Source organism: Ptychodera flava, chromosome 7 (genome assembly GCF_041260155.1).
Source record: "Ptychodera flava strain L36383 chromosome 7, AS_Pfla_20210202, whole genome shotgun sequence".
NCBI classification, from domain to species: domain Eukaryota; kingdom Metazoa; phylum Hemichordata; class Enteropneusta; family Ptychoderidae; genus Ptychodera; species Ptychodera flava.
The window spans coordinates 4408707-4423420 of record NC_091934.1 but is presented as its reverse complement, the minus strand read 5'-3'; the positions used below and the strand labels follow the sequence as shown (position 1 = coordinate 4423420).

General features: G+C 33.6%; 1 protein-coding gene across 5 annotated transcripts in view; it reads left to right on the top strand.

Moving 5' to 3' along the window:
• Window positions 1-14714, top strand: part of LOC139136607 (nephrocystin-4-like) — an 81706-nt gene that overhangs the window by 33759 nt on the left and 33233 nt on the right. For all 5 annotated transcript variants that reach the window (XM_070704371.1, XM_070704367.1, XM_070704366.1 and 2 more), the window contains 5 exons: window positions 8808-8954; window positions 10027-10162; window positions 12261-12365; window positions 13563-13709; window positions 14054-14196. In XM_070704371.1, coding sequence (XP_070560472.1) covers window positions 8808-8954; window positions 10027-10162; window positions 12261-12365; window positions 13563-13709; window positions 14054-14196 — 678 coding nt within the window. The remainder of the gene's footprint in view (window positions 1-8807; window positions 8955-10026; window positions 10163-12260; window positions 12366-13562; window positions 13710-14053; window positions 14197-14714) is intronic.

Sequence of the window (14714 nt, the reverse complement as noted above, 5' to 3'; positions counted from 1 at the left end):
ATGGATGCTTTACAAAGATACAAATAAGCTGCAAAATATTAATTTATTTGAATTTTTTAACGCCGAAGTGCGATTAAGAGAACATGAAAGTGATTTCTCACAACTTGTAAAAGACAAGTAAAGAAAAAAATTTAATACTATTCTGTATGTTTTTCACCCAGTTACAACCAGTTATGTATTGATATTTTTATTTAGATTATTGATTTACTGAAAGGAAAGCTGCTTTCAAAAGGGGAGAATTTATATAAGATGGCTACCAATTTTGTTCAAATAAGAATGTAAAACTTTCATAAAAGCAATAAACGAGTTAAAACAACAACAACAACAACAACAACAACAACAACAACAACAAAAAAAAAAAAAAAAAAAAAAAAAAAAAACTTATTAAACAGAACTCACAATGTTAATCAAAGATATCCACCTTCTTCATCAATACATGTGTCACAAAAGGTTATTCTCTACATAACTCAACAGAGCTCTGTCAACTGTTGAGTTGCTTGCAAAACCGCTGGTCAGACAGCTTTAATATTTGGTTTACAAGTCCCTAGGATGACCTTAGTGAGATAATTTCATACAGTCAGGAAATACTTAATTTTGTATCCATGTCTATAGTAGCTTCAGGGACTTTGGCCCTATGTTTCTTGATTTTGAAAGAGAATGGTTGAAATATTCCTTGAGGAAAGTTTGAGCAAAACTTTAAGTCTTTCACTTTCGAAGTGCATACACTACCTTAAATGAACTCTTCATATATAATTATTGTCAACATTGCCCACTACATTTAGCTGCCACTTAAAGATAAGCTGATTGATTAAAAATTGATAAAAATACAAATCTTTAGAAAAAATGACAGAAAAAAGCATACACACAAGACACAACTTAGAAAATACACCAAAATCACATCAGATTCAACAAGGATAAAAAGAAGTTACGTTTCAAAAAGGTGTGAAGAATCCGGAAACAGTTCAACAGTACTATTACGCACATTAAAAAGACTGGAAATTCACCCAACAAAACCATTCAGAATAATATTAACATGGTCGTATAGCATGTCAATTATATAAATCTTTCTTCTTTGCATGCAAACATGGAATGTTGATACTAAAATATTAACACAATCTGTACCACAAAAATATGACAAAAAAACATTTTTGCAAAAATCACAGTTGTAGTTGTAGCAGGGAAATATAAAATAAGCACAGAGTTTCACATTTGTTTCTCTCACTGAAAGGTCAGCGAGGTTATTCTTAGCAGCAGCAAATCAAAGTATGTGTATTTTGTTTTTAGTTCTTCTCTCTAAAGTGAGCAACTGTGTAAAGTAACACTTGAGATGTACTGTGAGCCTGAACATTGAGATGTTTTGTGTGTGTCCAGCATACAACAATCTCATGAATAGCAATTTTTCATTTCCTTGAACAAATTACAAAGGGTATGTATACTAGGAGTGTTCAGGCCTAATGAAAATTCATTAACCCTTTGAGTGCTGTAATTTTTCCCACCGAAATTTTAGTGCAACATTTTTCCACTTTTTGTGAATTTTTCCAAAATTGTTTTGATAATTTTGGACCGAATGGACATTACATTTCATGGGTTACAGGTTTTTATCAAAATTTTGGTGAAAATCTGAAACAACTGACAAGGGAATATTTTGTAACAGTGAAAAAAATCAACTTTGGCGCTCAAAGGGTTAATGTGTATCATGATTAAAAAAAAACCAACAAAACATTGCCCAAAAGGTTAAATGTTTCTCTTTCTGTGTTAAGTTACCAGTTTCAGAAAAATCCGTAAATTTTTGCACCTGTTCAAAAATTCAAGATTCCATGTTAAGTACATCCTTAAAACATCTGAGCTTCACTTACATGGATTTAATTAAAGTGTTGTTTTAGGTTCGATCAAAATTCATGACACAATAGCGCTGATCGCAAATGACATCATGTTTTCTCTCATTAATATGCATAAATAAATATTTGTCCGTTTTATCCGCATAAAAGACAACAATAAAACGTGCTAGTGTTACAATGGCTACTAAAGGTCACACTTATGAATGTATGAATTTATGGCTCACACTCCAAGCTGCAACAACAAAATTTGTCCAAATTTCAGGCAGCGTCGTCCGAAAGTCGCGCGCATGCAGCCATATTTAGTAACAAACTTGAAATCGTGATCAACGTTATGAGCTGTTTCTGTATCGGTACCAGCAATTGAGAAGTCAAGTGTCTGACATAGTACAAAATGATACAAATATACTGATTCATGATTTATCACATATACCCAGGACCAAAATGTTATAATGACCGCAACAAATGTAAATTTTTGGGCTCTTATTTAATACTACGACATGCATAATACCAGTATATGTACTGATTTACGTACCCCAGGTACATTGTAAAAAAATAGATTCACCCCAAAAGTGCATGACATTCTATCAGTAGACACTTCATGTGAAAATTTACCTTTTCATGTGAAAATTTATCTCCAAATCTCAGTAAACTGTAGTGGTACAAAACAAAGTCACATAAGAAGAACTATTTATTGTCCAATATGGTCCTGCAGTTGTGATTACTCAAAAACTACATTCTCATAATCATGATTGTATGCAGCGGCCATCTTGAAGTTTACACTGAGAATTGCCATGTCAGAAGATGTTGCATGCACGATATCACATTCCATGTGGCCACCATCTTTTTTTGTCTTTCCACCATCTTTGTGGAGGTAGACTAAACTCTGTGACTTTTTAAATGTTTGCTGCAACCTGTTCAAAAAATGACAAGAACTTCAGTGGAACTAGCATAATATGAAGGGTATTACTACAAGATTCAACACACTATTACTGTATTCAATGACTGAAATATCCTTGTTCTTCAAAGTCCTTTTAAAATTTCTCTGTAACCAGCATGTGCAGAGAGTTAATGTAGTTCAGGAATACTTCAAAACTGATGACATTTAACATGTATGTCTTGATATTTCTGCAAAATATCAAGGCTGATATTTGCAGTAAACATGACCAGGATGGAGGCAATATTAACAAATTGTACGGTATACTCAGCAATAATTGTGGTCTACTTGAAAGAGAACCACACAGTCTGAGTCAATACTCTTCCTCAATATTTTCAAATGTATTTTTCTCTAAATCAGTTGACTTGTCCCAAGCAGTAGTATTGCAGACGGCATTTTTGGTGGAAAATTCAGACAGTCATTTCAATGTTTTCAATTCTTAACAAAATGTATCTCTATACAACCAATAAAACTAATTTAGTCTTGTCTTGTCTATTGTCACATATCACTGGTTATGATAGATCCTGACATGTGTCTACTGAACAGTTTGTGAATGTACATAATGAGATTCAACTGACTTTTGGTAAAGACATTAACTTTATAAAGTTACACTATAAAATGTATATATTAAAACCAGCATCAATGATGACACACTATGAAACCCTATCATATGTATGTTTCAGATTTTACCATTGTCCTTCTATCAATACTCTAGTGTTTTACCTGTGAAATAGGGTGCTTGCTAATTCCATACGGCATGGATTATTTTTATGAAGTATTGGTTCAAAACAAAGAGAACTGTGCCAATACTGGGGGTAATAACAGTGATCAGATAATTGTTTTGAGTATTTGTAATGGCAGAATGCATTTACTGAAATCCCATTATTAAACTTGACATTGCATTGATGCTCACTACAGTACAATGTACCTGAAGATATTTCTGAAAAGAGAATATGCCATTTTCAAAACCAAATCAGAATTACAATTGAAATGATCAGGCGTGCTGAATTGTAGTTGGGATTGGAACAAGGATTTTTTAAAAACTTTTTTAGGGTTGTTTAGTTATCAAGAAAGCACTACACATATCTTTCCATACTGCATTATTATTAGATCATTTACAGGAATGTTGCAAAAAAACAAGCGTGACCTGGATGATACAGGACCCCACCCTTGGTCTACGGTACATGTAGGGAACACTCAAGTATCACAACACCCAGAACCACATCTGTCAATAAGTACCTGAAAAAAATCAATAAGGTCAGACAACAGATCACTGACCTCAGAAAGTTCATCAGGCGTCCCACCCTTTTATGCTTTTAATAGTTTTCCTTCCTTTGTTCATGTGTCAGTTGTATATCCTAGTAAAAGTTGAAGTCTTGGTGTTGTTATTTGCAATCCATTGTATCCATTTGCAGTTCACAGCAAAATTATATGTACCGCGGTACTAATTTACAATATTTTCACTGTCTCAAAATCTCTAGATAATTCTCCTGTTAGTCAATGAAAAGCTGAATGGCAAATTTTGTTCCCACTTTGACCTGAACCTATCATAACATGTTACCCATACCTATCAGTTGGATTCAATACCAACAATTTTACAACTTAGTTTTGCTCTCTTTTATCAACAAGAATCCATTCTGACAGGAGAAGAGAGATGAGGTGAAAAATTCATAGAACCTTAAAAAGCTGATGAGTTAAAAGTAGGTTTATTTTACAAAGGCATTAATAATACATGCTTTTAGACAGCCTGTCAATTTAAGAAGTACTTTTCACTGTTAAGCCTAGAAAAGGAGACTGTCAGTGCATGAGGATTACAATTGCATTCGTTAAAACCGTCATGCAAGTAAGAGTTCAGATTAGAGGTAATATAATATACCATACAAACTGCTATTTTTAGATCCAAATTTTGCTGTTTTTTGTCATTCTCACTTTGTATTGATCATACCCTTAGTATTCAATGATATCTACTATACATTCACAGTCCCAGACTTTGTGTACTGCCCATTATCTGTGCAATGGCTCTCAAAGCATTCTCAAAGCTGGCTCCATTCATGTTGCTAGGCAACTGTGTCTGTTTGTAAATCTAAACAGTGTGAAGAATTCAGACTGAATGGCTGAACATGTCAGCATATCTAGTCATGAGTGACAGGTAGCTGTCAGTCATCACCTGAAGTACACTCCTTTCTGGTTAACATTTTCACATGACATGTCATTTGAAATAATTCCATCAAAGGTACAATATCAAAACCAGCTTCAAATTGTAAGACAAGCAAATAAAACTTGTGTTCAATTATTGAATATGCCACACATTTTTTCCTAGCCTAGTATTATTGAACTTGACATACAAAAAGTATTCACACATTGTATCTCCATGTCTGTTTAAAGTTGAACTGTTCTATAACAGTGCACTGATAGATATATTAGTACAAGTAAATACATATAATACAATTGAATTCAATGTTTGTCAAATGCTATGATATTCTGATTTTTTTGGCCATATGTAAATAACAACTTATCACATCATCTTGCCAATCCCAATCCTCACTGTATCAGGTCTGACATCAAATTTTGCCGTACAATTCAGAATATTTCCAGAAGGGTCAAGCAGAGTTCACTGCATGCAGATGAAAATGCAGATTATATTGAAACAGCTTTCCTTCAATGTGATCTAATGACTGTACATAAAACTTTACAATTTTTTAAACTGGTCTAAATATTAACGTGATTACTGTGATTTTAATGTCATTGTAAACTGCTAATGTCACTGTTACAGCATTTTCATAACTTTAATGGTAATGGTGGTAATACTGTTATATTGCTTAGTATCTTGAATTTTTTTTCCTATCATAAATGTATGTTATACAGTGTATGTGTTTTGGCTTGAGGCCTTGAAATGCAAGTAAAATGAATTTTACTAATATTGTCCTGTCATGACTGCTTCAAAAAGGCACCAAAAATATTCTTTCACTGTACATACATGAAGCATACACTCTTAGTTCATGTGGAGAGCAAAAGATTAGCCCTGAAATTGGAAATTAACGTTCAAGAGATATTGTTAATGATTCTGTTCTAGATAATGAAAATACCATAAATTAATCTTTGACAGGTGCAGTGTTTATTGTCAAAATGTTTATTGTCATAACAGCTAGGAGCTTCAATTGTACAAAAAATAACACCATGTTCCATTAATCATTTCATGAAATGAGCATGACAAACTTTAATGTTTTGAAACAATTTCTAGAAAGCATAGAGTGTACGATGTAATTCTACAGAACATTTTCATGTAGCATGCAGAACATGATAACTTAGACCAATTTCCGCTGAAGAAGATTAAATGTACATTATATAAATTGCCTACCAAATCACTAATTGAGGCGACTCATAAACACTATTTCTAATGGTTATATAGATATACCGTAGTTGCGTCAAATATGGATTGTCTGTCATGGATTCTCAGAGGCAAGAGTACATGTTTATTTATTTGTGTTTTATATACGTGTGTTACCATGACAATTGCAACATACAGACTGTCAAAGATCAGACATGGTATCTGATAAACACTGGTTTGAATTGTATAAGAGGAAGCAGTCAGGATTTAGTCAGGCTGCAAAAATCGTAGCTTTGTTTCTCCTATATGATATATGTATTGTAAGGTCTGTTGTGAAACTGATGCAATGACATTATTTACAATTTTGTATTGGCATTTTTTTGCTGACATGATCTAACTACTGATATGAAATCAATGCAACCAGGAATGTTTACCTACAATGGTAATCCTGACATGCAGCAAGATAACAACGATAAGATCATTGTTCAAACAGTGTGTATGTGTGTGGTCATTCAGATAATAATATTTTCTGATATGTGTGGCAGTGTCATTTTCTTTTTGTTTAATTTTTATTTATGGAAGTGTAAAAAACATTGATGCAGCAAGTCCAGATCAACATGTACAAGGTTGAAAAACAAAATCTAAATGTGTCTTGACCAAAAGCACTACAAGAAAGGGGTTATTTAGCTCATTTATCTCGAAACAAATTTAATTGCATAAATTCAATGGAGAACAGAGGACTATTATTACAGATCAGTCATTGTCAATAGCAAATAATGCAAGACCAGGAAATGAAGACTGGTTTTAAGATTTTAACACTAGATTTATGTAAGATAAAAGAATGACATGATTTTAAACAGTAGTTCCTCTTTGTTGATTTATTACAAATCCTTTAAGCTGAATATCAATACAGTCTGATATGAGACCAGTTGTTGTATATCATGTGACATTTGTTTGTACAATGTCTGGTTAGTTGTGTCTTGATACTGGCATCACTGACAAGACACATTGACTTTTATGAAATTGCTCTCTCTTTGAATTTTCTGTCAAGGAATATAGAAATTGTCATAACAAAACACACTACAAACCAAATAATGAATATTGAGAATAACCAGTAGTACTGTACCACTAAAGGTGTACACCAAGGCTGTCAGTTTGTAAGGTCAAATCAGGTTTTGTTTCTCATCCCCATCAGGGATGTAGAAAATATCTGGAAACGACAAAAAGACTAACCAGCTGTCAGCTAAAATTTGCTGGCTGTGAAAATTTAGAATTTAGTTTTAGTAAAAATCAGGACATTTGCACAAACTTTATGTGCACGTACACTACTTGTAACTGCCTATACTTTTATTTTTGCCACTTGTAACCAAATTTTTCTACATCCCTGCTCCATGTGTGTTGATCTGTACTAACCACCCTCCCTTGAATGATCATATTGTTAAAACTGACTATGCTACATGTATGTGTAGTAGAACATTTCTGTTGGATGACATATGCATACCCTGTACAATCATGAACAGTAAACATATCACATCATATTGTCACGATTATTGATGTACAATGCCAGGACATACCCTTTAGCGCCAGGGTCTATGGTGTAAATGAACATTATTCATGCATCAGATGTCAGATTTTTTGAGCACAAAAAGAAAGAAAGCAAAAAACTGAGTTGCCTCATTATTTTTTCAAGAAACCTAGGATGAGAAACAAAACTAAAATTTTTGAATGCCTTAGTTTATGCACACTGCCTACAGCTACCATAACCCAGTGCATTATTAGCATTGACTTGAACATTTATATGTTGGGTATAGGATATGTTTAGTTGACATTCTTTCACTGTGTTTCAAATCCTGATAAGTGTAACTGACCCATCAAAAAATACAAACCTGATGTCCAAAGGCAGCCACTTCATCCCTTTCAAAATAAAGTTATTCTGTACTGCTATAACACCTCACACAATCTAGGCCGGAGGACACACAGTGCATGTACATACATGATACAGCTTCCACACATGCTCTAACTCTATTAATACATTGCAGCATATGTTTGTTGCACAATTGTCATTATTTAGTGTGCAGTTTTACCTGTGAAGTACTATCAATTGTGAGATCTCACAACTAAATGTTGCAGTATTTCTGATTAAAGCAAGATGGTTAAATGCATGTACCAGATGCAAGTTTGGTGATCTCAAGAATATCAATGAATTCCATGCATCCTAATCATCTTTCCAGACCTCTAAATTCTTTTGACAATAAATACCATGCACCTTAAAGAAGTACTGTCACCTGTAATCTAAATATGCCAATATACGGTCAAAGGGGCATTCCTTGGTATTCAAAATGCTCATGTGAGGGCGCTATTTTTAAAAAGCGGCCACCCGCTTAAAATCAGTGATTGGTTAGATTTTCTCTTTCCATGGTAACTGTGGCAATATTGGAATAGGTGACAGTATACCTTTAAGATTGTGTAGATTGTGTTCACAATAAGAGAGTATTGAATGTATTCCATCCTTAACATATGACAATACAAAAAAGAGTGGTGGATGTTCCTGCATGGTATAAGAAAAAAACAAAGAAGTGCATCACAAGATAAATGTTATGTTCCCTTTAATAAAATATTGTCTTCTTTTCTAGTTTGCTTGATGTTTCATGAAACCTACATTATTATTCTATCACCTGAAAAATAAATTCCTGTTATTAATTTACAGGAAAGAACTGGAAAACGCACAGAATATGAGCTGCGAGTTACACTCTTTGATCTTACGTATAAGAAGTTTTTTGGAAGAACATGGGTGGGGCCTGCAAAACCTATCAAGACTTCATCAACTCAGAATGCTAGATTACAGTATAATGTGGTAAGTTCTAAGAACTGAACTGACAGTGTGCTGATAAAATTTCTGTGAAAGTAAAATGCGGAAGGTTTCCAGTCTGGCATGATAGTTTATCATTTCACTGCTACATTTGAATACCCTGACAGAGAAATATGGTAGATTTCAGTGATTATATAAAATATGGTAGATTTCAGTGATTATATAAAATATGGTAGATTTCAGTGATTATATAAAATATGGTAGATTTCAGTGATTATATGAAATATGGTACATTTCAGTGATTATATGAAATATGGTACATTTCAGTGATTATATGAAATATGGTACATTTCAGTGATTATATGAAATATGGTACATTTCAGTGATTACAGTATATGAAATATGGTACATCTAAGTAATGTTATGAAATATGGCACATTTCAGTAATTATATGAAATATGGCACATTTCAGTGATTATATGAAATATGGTACATTTCAGTGATTATATGAAATATGGTACACTTCAGTAATTTTATGAATTATGGTACATTTCTGTGATTCATGAATACTACAATTGAGTAAGTTAGATTGCCTTCATGTAGCACCTTATATCCATGAAACTGAAAGTTGAGAGAAATATTATGTACATGCCTAATCCTGTATTCACTGGATGACTAGGCATTAAAGTACAAGTACTGCACAGCCATGATTGTAACACAACATTGCTTTTTACTATATACTACCGTATATTTACGGCACAATATGATACATCACAAATATAAAAATAAACTTTTATGAAATTTAAAAAAATATGAATTGCATACTTTTATACTGTCACAATTGTATATTATATCATTAAATTTTCTGCTGTCTTTTAAACTTTTTGACTATCTGCATGATAATGCAGTTCATTTCAATTCCATAGTATGATGAACTGCAACTTGTTTTCTAGTTATATCTCACTAATGGTTTAAAACAACCAATAAAAAACTCCCTACAAACAACCAATAAAAAACTCCCTACAAACTTGATATATAGAGGTACTGTTCTTTCATTTTATGTAACTCATCTTCTGATTTGATGAACAAGTAAGAATGCACTTTCATCTGTCCACAGCCCATCTACTTCCACACTTCTCTAAATGACAATAACATCATAGCAGTGGTTGAGATAGTTGGAGTCATCACTACAAAGAAAAACAAAATCCAGAGAATATCATGTGGCTGGGGAATCATCAGGCCGTTCAAAACAAGTAAGATATTTGGTTTTATTTTGTTGCTAAATCCGTGTTGTAGTTGTGTACTCCATGGGGATATGCAAGTATACAATTACTCGTAGTTCAGTTCAGTTCAAAGGAGGGATAAAATATCCAATTGTGATCAGCCTATCAGTACACATGCATTGACTATGAATTCTTTGTCCATAGACTGGATGATATATATAATGGTATACTGTATCACGTATCAACACAAATGCCTGTATCTTTCTTATTGAAACTTGAGTGTAAGTCAAGCTTTAATGGACTTCAATGATAAAAGTGAAGGGATTGGTGACCCACTGCAGTCAATTAAAGTATAATTGCATCAAACATCAAAGGGAAAAACTGTCCTAGTTCAACTTCCATTGGAATTGTGGTCAACACAATACTGTTGTTTTGGCGTAGGACATAGAGTAGGTATATGTATCATAAAAGAATCAGGTCTAGATTTGACCACAGACATGATCTGAGTGCAAATTGTGTGGCAGACAATTTGGAGAAAAATGTAGCATCATGTTATTAAAATTACGTAGTCACTGTATCCTTCCATCACCATGCCTGTGAGGTTAGCCGAACCAAATGTCTGTTTTAAACATCAAATTGAGACACTTCATGAAAGAAGTATAGTAGAAAGTGAAAAAGTGATGGCTAGATCAAGTTCACCTACTTGATGTTAAAAATTGCACTGAACATATATTCACTTAAAACTGGTCGTAATGCCATCGGCAAATACCAGTGTGCTACGTATTACAGTTTATAATTAAAGAGCAGCTTAGCATAGCAATAGGACTAAAATGGTAGGTCTCAGCATTTCAGGCTACTGGTAAATACCAGATTAGCATGTGGCAAATGTTGTGTCCCAGTCTTAATATGTCAGGCTGTTTTGGATGAGGATGCTGTGTTAGCATATGAAATCATGATGATCACTAGTATCTAATGAATCCTCTTTCTCCCAAGTTGTATTTATTTCTATTGTTTGTCAATGGAGCCTGGTAGAAATAGGATTAATCTAGGGTTTGGTAGGGTTTGAGTCTTTAGCTATGTCTAATCATAAATCAGCACTAGCTCATGAAATTTTCTTGCAACAGCATCAGTGAAAGTATAAACTGTGATCAGTTTCATCAGCTAGACTCTACATTTCAACAGCCTTGCAAGACCACGTAACCTGTTTTAAAGGTCTTAGGTCATTTTGCAAGTAAATTTTGAAAAAATATCTTAACTACAACAAACTGGAAAGTAGTTGGTCCATTGCAATTTTGTTAGCATTTTTTATGAACAACAGATGAAGAAGGATTATAACAGACATAACATCAAAATGGATTTCTGCAGTTATTGTTTCTTTCAGCACAGGGTCTTTGTGAAAACCATCGCTTAATATCACTCTGAAAACATTGGTAATTCAATAATGTATAAATTTTGACATATTCTCCTGAGAACATGTGATAATACCCGTACATGTATGCCTGTATATGACCAGTGTTTCTGGTCCACTGTGACTGTGCATGCATCAATACACATTAATATTTGATTGAGACACAGGTAGAGTTAAAATTTGTCACGTGTTTTCAGACAAACTTTTGACATTTGAATCAGACATTTTGTATGTGCAAAGCCCAGCAAGAATAATGCATGTATCTCTTAATTGAAAGACTATCATATGCCACTTTGTCAAGGCAAAACCTCTCTGTATAATGACATCATTACAAGTAATTCAGTTTCAAATCCAGGAGACTGCAAAAGCATTAATTTGCATTTTCATTTAATTTCACTGTGTTGTAATTTTGGAGACATCCTCTCGTTGATTTAAATCATTTAATTTGACTGTAAACAATGAGATCTTCACTTGGATTAAATTGAGTGCCATCATACCTTTTTAGGGTATGTTCACATGAAAATATCAAATCAATATAAATAATGACTTACTTTACACCACCAATAAGCTTCCAGTGCCTGTTATCATGACCTAGAGTAACTGAAAACAATTAGCATGGTACATCAAAAAACAACAAAAAAACATGAAGGATTTACGAATTTTCCGTTCACATGTTCATTGCCCTTCCATTTTTTCAATATATTTCTGTGTTATATTCAGCTAATTTAGGTGATCTATCATCAACAACACCGGAGCCAGTCAAGAGAATTGACGTCTACCATGGATCTCCAAGGGCTTTACTCTATCTGGACGATGATATTGAAAGTAAGCAGCATTTTCAAAATACAGATATACATTCACCCACACACAGGCACTTATTATGTAGAAAGCAACTATTGCATATTTATTTCAAGAAAAAGCCTTAGAGAAGAAACAAGTAAAACCATGTATTGTGTCCATTTCAAATATCATACCAAACACATGCACACACTCCAATATATTGATGTAGATACAGATTACAGATACACATACAGGTATATGGTAAACACGATTGGATTGGAAAGTGTTTCCGGTGCCAAAACACAACAGGTGACTAATAATCCAGTTTGATGAGGTGAACTGCCCCTAGATTAGGCAAATTCCATGATAATGCTGATGTACCATCACTGCAAAGTTAGGATGTACATGTGTGTATGGCTCCATAACCTTACAAGGAATGCTCAAATATGAATGACTTTTTGATTGTATTCTTTATCATGGAAGCATCTTACTTCAACCTGAGAAGTATCAGTCATGTTAACTTAATTTTAAATGTGAGAAATAGCAAAAATGTGTGAGAAATTAAAGACAGTAGATGACTATCAGATTGGTAGGCTGATCTTTATAGGACATTACTGTACAAAGTAAATGACAAGTATATTAAAAGGAAGTTCTTGTTTGGCAAATAAATTTTCATTTCAAGTCAGCTAGCTAGGATATCTTAAAACTCAGAGGAAATACTGTGTATCTGATGAATAGTTATACATGTAAAGATACACATACACATGTATACTGGTGACTCTGTGGAATTCTATCAAACCAAATGGCAAAGGAGTGCAGAGTTACTTGAGGGCACTGCTCAACAGTAACAAGGACTAGCTTTGTTGCCAGTGAGGGCGCTGTTATAGAGGGAGAGCTTCTGACACGCTAGAAGCAGTGACTTACAACTGTGAAATCACACTGACTTTTGTTTGTCTCCGATGGTCCTCTTTGCGATAGAATTTACAAGTTTACAGTTTCAGATTTAAGTTCTATATGCTGTCCCATACTGCCATGAGAAAGAAATGACTTTAATTGGCAAACGTCACAAGGATTAAATTGAATAATTCAAGTGTAAGTCAGGCTGAACAGCTATCCCATTTAACAATGCATAGTCTTTCAACAGAATTTGTAACATAACTGACATCCATTTGGTATTTCTGTGTAAAATGTCCTGAATACATTGTGTGATACTAAAATAAATATTTGTACTTTTTCTTTCAGAGAATGAGAAAATCACACTGATAGCAGAGTGTACCATATGTTACACCATAAGAACACATAAACTAATGCAAAAAATCATGCACATTCTTCCTGAGAATATCATTTGTGGACCCAGTGAAGTCATTCCGGGTTTAGCTGAACAAGAAGGTTTGTTACATAATGAACTAATGCTACTGCTTGTCACATGATGGTCACATGACAGTCACAAGTGTTCAACCTGTGATAGTCATTGATTAAATACCAATTAAATGATCTACAAGACATTGTATATTAATGAATTATAGCCTGACGTTAAATCAGCAAACCATATTTTGTTGAATATTTCTTTCTCAAGAAAGTTATCAATGGTTTTCAGTTTGCAGTCGTGCATTTGCTTTGTGACACAGTGAATATCTTAAGACTCAATAATAGGGCACACAAAGGAAGGATTTTACTCCTAGCAATGAGAATCAGACTTTCTAATGTGTTAATTCCATTACCATGACAACCAGGTGGAGATAACCTACGTCGACCCCGACCTGTAACCAACAAGATAGCCTGTGTTTTAGACAAGCTTCAGATTTTTCTCTACCCAACTGTTGAGAAGTTTGAAGATGAAGTGTGCAAACTTCTCAATGCAGACAGACTGGCGAGGGTAAGTGGTATTATTTACATCTAGTTAATTTTAGCCTTCAGCCTGAAAAACTATGCTTTTTGGTGAAAGTTTAGTACACCTAGAGATAATGGGTCTAATGTTCATCATTATGAAAGAAATATACATGTGGTACATGTGGTATGACTTTTTTCTTTAATGTTGTTTATTGGCTTTCAAAAAAACAGCAAAAAAAACCAACAAAACAAAGTAAGCCAAGAGAAAGAAAAAAAATCTGACCGAAGAAAAAACAATGTAGGACTTAGCTTAGACCCAGTATTCCCTAGTTTTGCCAAGAGTTATACAAATGTACAAGCAGTTTAAATCTTAATAAAAGGGTAAGCTTATACTGGAAACTAATTACAATTCAGTAGGACTGATTCCAAAATCAGCACACAGTTCATTTTGAAAATGTATTGTGCAAAGTAAATATATGAGAAATCTTTTGCAAACATTCCTTTGTTTTGTCCACCATTTTTCTGATCAAAAACATGAAAGTTACATGTTAAGGATGCAATCAC